Consider the following 9,494-nt stretch of genomic DNA (forward strand, 5'->3'; position numbering starts at 1 on the left):
TTCGAGAGATTTTACGAGTTTGTACAGTTAAAAAAAAAAGTTTAATTTTTATGTAAATTCCTTAAAGCTCTTTTAATTAGACTTTCGAAGATATATGCATGAGTTTGCTTTCTGAGCATTTTGAAGAGGAAAATTTGAACTTTTACTAAAAAAAATTTCCCAATTTCTATTAGAATATACATATATTTTGTATTTTAGGTGTACTGCTTCTATCTAGATTTTTCCTGGCTTCTTTGTAATTATACTAAACTTGTTTATCTGCCTCTCTATATAAGAGCAGGCGGTAATGTTGCTATGTAGTTAGAAATAATATTACAGCTAAGATAGTTTTTCCTGTTCTGTGATGCTATCTTCTCAGCAATCCTAGTTTCTACAATTATTCAAATTCTTGACTTCTAAGTTTAGGAATTTTCATTTTATTAATGCAATTTTTTTTTTTTTTTGAGAATTGTTAAATATGTTAGTTTTCACTGTGTATAGCCTTTCATTTAAATAGCCCGACAAATCAAAAAAAGTGTACGCGCGAATTCCTTTTCAATTTCCCTCTCAGTCCTCCACTCCTCCGGCATCTGCCTGGCCCTGGAATCTCTCTCTCTCTCTCTCTCTCTCTCTCTCTCTCTCTCTCTCTCACAGGCGGCTAAGGAACCTTCTTCCTGGCCGAAAATGGAGGCACCGAAGCAAAAGCAACGACGGCTTTATCTGCAATGAGTCCACACCGAAGAGTCAGGACGTTTCCTTTCTTGATTCTTTTATTCTTCTTTACTCGTCTCGCAAATCCCCAATTTCTTCGCAATAAATGTAAAATCTCCGGCTGAAACGGCTTTTATTTATCTTGCCGTTATTATAAAACTTACTCGTCATTGCGTCTACCGCGCGGATTCCTTAAATCTCCGTTTCTCTTTATACATTCCTCTTAAGATTTTCTCTCTGTGGTTCATCTTTATTACAACGGAACACATGAAATCTTTCTGGGGTTTTGGCTTCCTTTATCTGCTGCTCGTGGGATGGGCTCTCGGCTTAGAGAACTTGAATCTGACGGAGACGGAGACGATCTTTGATGGCGAGGTGACTCTCGGAGGATCGCCTCTATTCGTCCCACTCACTCTAATTCCAGCTGCGGCCGCCAGTGGAGCACGTAATTGAGCTGTTTATTTTATTTTTAATACTCGGTTTTGTTACTTTCTCCTACATTATTGCTCCTTTATTATAGTGATTCATGATATTATTGAAAAGGTCTTTGCTCTGTGTTTCCCTAAATCTCTTAGGCTTCATTTGGGAAGGTTTTCTTATTACTTCTTAAAGTACTTTATTAGTATAGAATTTTTATATTTTACAAAAAAGTTGCTTTAAGAAGCATCAAGAAAATCATCCCAAACATAGCCTTAATGTTTGATTTTTAGTTGTTTGATCATTCTGCTGGAGCATCAAGCTTTGTTTGGGAAGACCTTCTTACTGCTTCTTAAAATAGCTTTTTAATAAAAAAATTAAAATTTTTTTTCCTAAAAAGTTGCTTTAAGAAATAGTAAAAAAACAAAAACTATCCCAAATAAAACCTTAGTCTCTATCATGGTTGTTTTTAATTTGATTTGTTAGTGTCAGCTTGTTGAATTTTATAGCCATATTGTAGTAGATATAGATTAATTCATAGAAATTTTCTTTTTCTTTTTCTTTTCATTAAACTTCCGTTCCAAAATGGGTCAGCATATATATATATATATATATATAATATTATAATATATAATATCTTTGTAAGTGATTTGGGATGTCTTCTAACATCAATGTGCTATTTCTTTTTCATTTGAAACAAAAAAAGTTAAAAAATTTTAATTATAATTTATATTGTAATGGATTTAATTTATTGGATTATATTTTGAGATTAATATTTACATAAAGAATTAATATTAAATCTAATCATAAATTTTAAATTTAATAAAAGTCTATTCATACAAATTATATTAGAATATTTGACATATATTTTTTTTCTTTTTCATTTCTAAAGAGTCAATACTAGGCCAGTAAAAGTTCATATTTTGAGATCGCTGTTTCTCCAATGTTGGATTTTCAAATCATAAATCAAATGATTTGTGATCTCATTAGATCCAATTGATGCACTACAATTTGATGTGATGAGAATTGTTTCAATTATACCAATAAACATTTATGCATCTAACCTTCAGATACGCCAATAAACATTTATGCCATCTAACCTTAGACTCGTATGATGGTTAGATTTTGATGGATGCTCTGGAGTCTCAACACATAGTCTGGGCGATTATCATCCAGCTGGTTAATATACTTCATTTGATTGATGCAGTTTGCTTGGAATGGAAGCTTACTGGTTACCACCTTCACCGTGGATTTGGATCTGGAGAAAATAGTTGGCTTGTCCAATTAGGAGGTTAGAGATGTACCTTAGAAAATCTTAGAATATGGATAAACTGATATATATATATATATGTATATATATATTATATAATAGTATATATATATTATATATAGGTATTAATATCATTATATAGTAGTATTATATTTCCGATTGTTTGATTTCGCAAGGTAGAATATTGTTGATATTTTTTTGAGTTTCTATGCACTTTCATGGCCATAATGCATAAAACATTAGCATATTTAGTCTAAAATTTGCTATCTTTTATTCTAAAAAATTACTTTGGTTTCAATGACCTCTGCAGGGAGGAGGTTGGTGCAATGACATCCAATCATGTCTTTACCGCAAAAAGTCTCGCCATGGTTCATCATACCACATGGAGCAGCAGCTACAGTTCACTGGAATTCTGAGCGATAAACCTGACGAAAATCCAGGTGGGTTTTTAACCTTAAACCCTTTCCCTGTTCCATTGCAAAAGTAAAGGGCATGAAGTTCTTGAATTTGACCATAATGGTCGTGAACTTAACAAATGCAGATTTTTATAACTGGAACAGAGTTAAGGTTTGCTACTGTGATGGTGCGTCTTTCCTTGGCGAAGGCTATGACAGGGTTTGTATTTTTTTTTTTTGATGTTTTATTCTTCCTTTTCCACCTGTTGCTTTATAAGCTGTTATGGTATTCCCAGCTTCTCTAATATACTGGTACACAATAGATTGACAGAATCTTAGGGAAATTATTAGGTGCGGACACCGTACAGAGAGAACCGTCCGGTTTTCTTTCTATCTACAGTGAAAGTACAGTCAAAGCGTAGCTGCTACAGTAACTGTGCTTTCACTATAAACAGAGAGAAAACCGGACAGTTATCTCCGTCAAGTGCCCGCACCTAATAATTTGCTAAGAATCTTTCTAGTTTTAGATAGTACTGCGTTTCAATTAACTGCTGAAAATGAGTAGCGCTTCTTTCTACATCAGCTCTGTTGAATATGTTAGAGAGATCCTCCATCATAAAATGCAGTCATCTATCTTTACTGATGCCGTCATTATTGCTGACTTTGCATACTAAGGACCTTTAGATATCTTCATATGGTTCTTATTATTTTTTTGTTGGTTATTTTAAGAGCACAACATTATGCCTTTCTCAGTATAGTTGTTGTTTAGCTCACACATCGATTGGCAGCCTTTAAGCATCTCTCTAATTCCTGCAAACATGAAGTTATGGCTACAAAAATGCAACTACATTTTCTGATGGACCAATTCCATTCCCAATTTTGATTATTATGGCCTATAGTACTGCCACATGCTAACGATACATATAAAACTTGTTTTAAAATCTTGGTTTATATCACAGTGGTGCAACACAATGTTAGAGGTGCTTCCTGTGGTATTCAATTTGTAATATCATGCAAAGGTTTTAAAGACCTCTTGAAAGTCTAGCAGTTTCTTAGTGCAAAATAAACTTTTGCAAATGTTCCAAATAGTTTCGTTTATATTTATGTTTATTTTAGTTGAAGTTGCTAGGCTTAACGTGGGTACATGGACCAAGTAACAGTTTCCAAATGTGGTCAGTTTTCCTAAATTACATGGAAGTTAGCCATTTCAGTGCCTATGTGTTGTTTCTCTGTGCTTGAACAGTTCGAACTCAGACAATGCTACTTCTTTGAGCTCCACTCCTTGCTGCTATGATGATCAGTACTTCACTGAGTTCCACCGCTGCAATCATAATTGTTAGTGTTGTACTGGAAATAATTTTCTTAAGCTAAATCTCCATGTTTCACTTTCGTATAAAGTGATTTTCTTTCCTAGCCCTGGTTTTGTAATGGACGATTCAGATTTCTTGAGACAGCAAAAATGGCTCTACTGCTCAAAGTTTGCTGGTTCCATTTCAGGCAGCAGGTCTTTTTTTCCGTGGTCAACGCATCTGGTTAGCTGCTATGGAAGATTTAATGTTAAAGGGAATGCGTTATGCAAATCAGGTTTAATTCCTTGCTTTTGCAATGCATTTTTGTCATAATTCCACGTCCTTCTGTGATACTCGTCTGTCACCAGGCACTTCTTACCGGCTGCTCCGCTGGTGGTGTAGCAGCCATACACCATTGCGATGGATTTCGAGCCTTATTTCCCGGAAGCATAAGAGTCAAGTGTGTTGCTGATGCTGGAATGTTCCTTGATGCGTATGAAACTCTTGATGACAGCATACATATTTACTTATTTGCTAAATATATCTTAATAATTCGTCACATAGATCTCTTAGTATTCATTTCTGTTTTAGACTAAGGCTTTGTTTGGGACGGTTTTCTTACTGCTTCTTAAAGCGACTTTTTAGTATAAAATTTGTAACTTTTGTATTAAAAAGTAGTTTTAAGAAGCAGAAAGAAAGCAGTCCCAAACGAAGCCTAAATAATTCCTAAATTCATCTTTTCTCTCTCGAGGAAGTCATAAATTTAAACTTCATTTGAATCTTTTTCATCTAATTTGGCTATTGCTTGTGGTTTATCTTGTGACTTAGTATTGATGTGGCTGGTCGTCGCACCTTAAGATCCTTCTTTAGAGGAGTAGTCAAGTTACAGGTACTTGTTACAAGCCTTTAATATGCATGTTTAACAACTCATAATATGCTGTACATGTTTAATTAGTTGTTGAATAGACTTTAAAACTTCTGGTTCCAAGTTTTTCTTACCTTGTTGAGTATTTGTTTTCATTTACTCTCTAGTACCTCATAAGCTTTTCTCTCTGCAAATAATTGTTTGGGCAAACAGGGAGTGGCAAGGAACTTACCACAGACCTGCACTTCTCGCTCGAATCCTACTTTGGTAAAATTTCCATCTCCGATATAAGGTTATAATTTATACGACATAGGTAGGATTTAACAGATTCATAAGTTTATTATTCATCCTTCTTTCTTTTCAGTGCTTCTTTCCACAGAATGTGGTGTCCATTATTCAGACCCCGCTTTTTCTTTTGAATACAGCATATGATGTTTGGCAGGTATAATACTATCCTACAAAACATTTTATTATAAACTCAGTACTGCATTGTAATGAAAATTCTGCTCGTCTTTTTATCGAACTTTTTATGAGCAAAGTGTAACTATTCACCGAATACTTTGTTAATCTCCTCATTTTCATATTGGTTCCATTCCTGGATGACTAATACTATGATGAGAACCTGAAATATTACTGTTGTCTTATTTTTCTCCTTGGGTCTCAGCTCAAGGAGAGTCTAGCAACCGAAGCGGCTGATCCTCATGGTTATTGGCAAGACTGTAAGATGGATAATGCAAAATGCAACACAGATCAAATCCAGTTTCTTCAAGGTAAATATTTTTTCATCTATAATTTAATCTTATGCAATATTTAATTAGTTCACGTAACTTAAACGATATATGCACTTGATCTTTTCCTCTATTATAGACTTCAGGAATCAAATGCTTAATGTTGTGGAAAGGTTCTCGTCATCAAAAGAAAATGGGATATTTATTAATTCATGTTTTGCCCATTGCCAAAGTGAGAGGCAGGATACTTGGTTCGGTAGCAACTCCCCCACTATTAGGGACAAGGTATGGTTACACTGCATCCCTTTATTGTTATTAATGCTGCCAAAAAAAATTTGTGAATTTCTCTTCGGTCAATTTTCTACCCATTCGATAAAACTTCAAATAAGGCTTCCACTAACTTTTTTTTGTTAAGTTATGAAGCTTGATTTTTTTCCCTACAAAGAAAATATGCTATGTAAACTTAGTCTCTAGTTGACTTTCATAGTAAGTTTTTCATGGGACTTGGTAAAAGAAGGAAGGGGGGGGGGGTTGGGTTGTTCTAGAGCTTTCTCGTGAGGGTTTTTGGGTGGTGCCTCGACAATTATTTATTTTTGGGGATTTGTCCATTAAAAATATCTTCGGAATTTTATTGTATTCTTGGTCGTCTTAGATTTTGTTTTTTTTTTAATAAAGAGGGGATGTCATGTTTATGTTGTTTCTGAAGTATTGGGGTTATAATTCTGCATAATGAAAACCATAATGAAATTAATAATGGCATGGCATGATATAATCATCAATTAGATGAATTCATATAAAATTCTTTGTATTTATTTTTTATCTTTTTCGCTCTTTATGTTTGAATTAGGGTTTAGCTTGTTTTTCACCATCTTCATCCAATTCCACTATACTAGCAAAGTGAGATTAACTAAATATAACTAGCAAGTTAAAAAATGCAGCTAATATAAAGCACATTTCAATCAAATATAGTCGACAATAGAGGGAATTTGTTGACAAAATCTATAATAGTCATCTGCCAGAAAAAGTTTGAAAGCCAAGTGTAACTATTCTTTAATTTTGTTTATTCTGACATAATCATTGAAAGTGATCATAAGCTTATTTACTCATTGAACAATTGGTACACTAATAATCTTGTTTGCCATTGTAAAGTGTCTATGACATGTGTTAGTCCAATCTCTCAAAAAAGGTATATGAACCAATATTTAGAACTAGAGATATAGCTTATACTAAAGTGATTGTGGTAAGATTTCTTTTTTAACAAATTCCAAGATGAAATCTATAAGAAAAAAAAATTGAGTAACAAAGATTGTTTAAAATACCAAAAACATAAAAAATTTCTTTAAAAAAATCTGCAGTACATAAAGGATGACCAACAACATTGGAGTTATCTGTCAATCTGTTTGCTTTAGTTGTTTGGAGATTAACAAAGTAGAAAGTTATATTTAAATTTGTTCATGTTTTATCATCCAACAAGTCTAAAACTAAGATGGCAAATGGTCTCATTTTATCCATGATTCTATCCATTCCTGCCTATGCATGAAAAGTCCTCAAATATCCAATTTGTATCTTTTACCATAATTTGCTAATGATATGCAGGGAATTGCAAAGTCTGTTGGTGATTGGTACTTCGATCGATCCCGAGTTAAAGAAACCGATTGTCCATATCCATGTGACAAAACATGTCACCACCTAGTCAACAGAAAGAAAAAGCCTCCTCCTTTGGTACTCTCTAGTATCTCTCTTCAAACTTCTCCTTAAATTGCAATGCAATAAAATTGCTTGTTATCATGGATCCATGCTCAATATAATGGCATGAGAGTTGTAGCATTAACTGTAAATCTATGGATGTTTAGCTGTCCATATTTGGACATGTAGTGCAATCAAGTAAACTCTATGAGGAAATGGATAGTTTTGTTTGCATTGTGGCTTCCCAAAACATGATTTTCAAAAAATAATTGCAAGACTGAGTTGCTTGCAAGTGCTATTAAGAATCTAGAAGAAACAAACCTTTGTGAATCAAGTTGGGAATAATGAATTGTTAGGCTTTATTTTGGGACAACTTTTTTATTACTTTGCTTTTCGTATCGTAACCATAATGCTTATTTGGCCATTGCTATTTTGCTGATTTTAGAAAACCTGTGTTAGGAAGTTATTTTCTACAGTAGCTTTCAAAAAATTGACTTGATCTATAGCAACTTTATAATCATTTTTATAAAAAGTTGCAGTCATCTCAAATTGATCCTTCCAAGTTCAGATATTGGATTTTAAATTTCCCTGCTAATTCCATTTTCAAATATCATAATTTTTTGCTATAAATTGGCGGAGCTTTATTAAGTCAAGGTGATGTTCATTCTTGTAGATGTATGTTTATTTGTCCTAGTATGTACATATGTAAATTTTTATACATCTCTATCTGATTAAGCTTGTTATTTGATTTGTATACATAAATTTTTTTGTAAATCTTGAACAAAAGATGCAGAGAAATGATAAAAAAATAGCTAAGATTTTCATGCAAAACCAGTTTGTGTTTTTGATAGATGTTGAACAGAAACTTATAGGGATTGAATCACACTAACAAAAACTTTGACTTCTAAAAATTTAACTAATAATAAAACTCTCTCAAAAGAGTGAAACTTTTATGTGTGGTCACCAAATGTTGTCTGGAGGCCAATTAGGATGAATTTATTGTGTATCATTATTGTGTACCATTATGTAATGGGTGGTGTGGCCCATCCTGATTGGCATTTGAACGGTCTGGTGATTGCATATAATAATTTCTCCTATGGTTACAAAAGAATCGAGCCTAGCCGAGTATGTGAGTGTTTATGTTTGAGTTTGTTTATTATTATCTTGTTCAAGTTCGGTTCATGTTTGATTCAAGCTTTATTGTTTGTGTTCATGTTTTGGTTCGTTTAATTTATCAGTGTTCATGTTTGGTTCATGTTCGATTCGTTTGGTGCTTATCGAGTTTTAAACAAACAAATCTTAACGAGTTATGTTCGTGAACATATTTAGCAAACAATCTATTAAACAAACAAACTTTAAATTTGTTCATGAACATCTTTAACAAACAATCTAGCAAATATGGATAAATGTAAAATGTCTCTTGTTCATGAACAAATTCATTCTATTGAATGTATAAAATAAATGAAATTCAATTTATAATTAAATATTAATCATATTTTTATCGAACTTGTTCATGAGCTCTGAATCGAACACGAATCGAGCTTTTATCAAGCTTCTTATAGAGCTTGTTCATGAGCTTCAAATGATCTTGTTCATGAACATAAATGAACTGAACATAGTAGTGTTCAAGCTTGTTTATTTAAGGATCGAGTATTTAAAGTGCTGTTCAAGTTTGTTTGTTTAGTTAATTAAATGATCACAAATGAGCTTTAATCGAACCGAGCAACGAGTAGCTCGTCGAACATTTGATTCACTTGCAGACCTAATTTCTCCTCAAAAGAGTCCGGTGTGAAATTTCGGATCCCACAATTTTCTAGGTCTAATAGAATTCCATAACCATTCTAAGCGTAGATACTATTAAACCAATGAAAGGGCTAAGGTAGGATTTCAAGAAAGGTCAGGTTATAAAAGAACCTATAAAATGATTTCAGAGGATTAGAACAAAAATTGACACTAAAAGGAGGAATGCTTGAAATTTCCATAAAAATGGTTTAGGATACTGAATTGGTTCAACTTCAAATGAATGACAAACTCATTCTGAAGAAGAGCTTGAACTAGCATGCATTAATTATGAGATTAAGTAATAATAGTAATATTTATCTAATAAAAAATAATATATGTATTATTATTTAATAATAATGATTTTGAATTATA

At 32.9% G+C, this 9,494-nt stretch overlaps 1 protein-coding gene across 2 annotated transcripts; it reads left to right on the forward strand.

Moving 5' to 3' along the window:
* Positions 1–2,691: 2,691 nt before the first annotated feature.
* LOC110110450 (pectin acetylesterase 12) lies at positions 2,692–7,697 on the forward strand. Of its 2 annotated transcripts, none has more exons than XM_020841937.2 (10): positions 2,692–2,817; positions 2,919–2,992; positions 4,270–4,356; positions 4,430–4,554; positions 4,890–4,950; positions 5,140–5,193; positions 5,291–5,368; positions 5,591–5,696; positions 5,794–5,939; positions 7,251–7,697. In XM_020841937.2, exons 1-10 carry the CDS (start codon positions 2,760–2,762, stop codon positions 7,410–7,412), a joined length of 951 nt encoding a protein of 316 aa, XP_020697596.1. In that variant the 5' UTR covers positions 2,692–2,759; the 3' UTR covers positions 7,413–7,697. The 2 variants fall into 2 exon arrangements, with proteins under 2 accessions (XP_020697596.1, XP_028556052.1); XM_028700219.1 differs by having other exon boundaries at positions 2,743–2,817; positions 2,919–4,107; positions 4,187–4,356; positions 7,251–7,696.
* Positions 7,698–9,494: the final 1,797 nt, after the last annotated feature.

Source organism: Dendrobium catenatum, unplaced genomic scaffold (genome assembly GCF_001605985.2).
Source record: "Dendrobium catenatum unplaced genomic scaffold, ASM160598v2 fragScaff_scaffold_1470, whole genome shotgun sequence".
NCBI classification, from domain to species: domain Eukaryota; kingdom Viridiplantae; phylum Streptophyta; class Magnoliopsida; order Asparagales; family Orchidaceae; genus Dendrobium; species Dendrobium catenatum.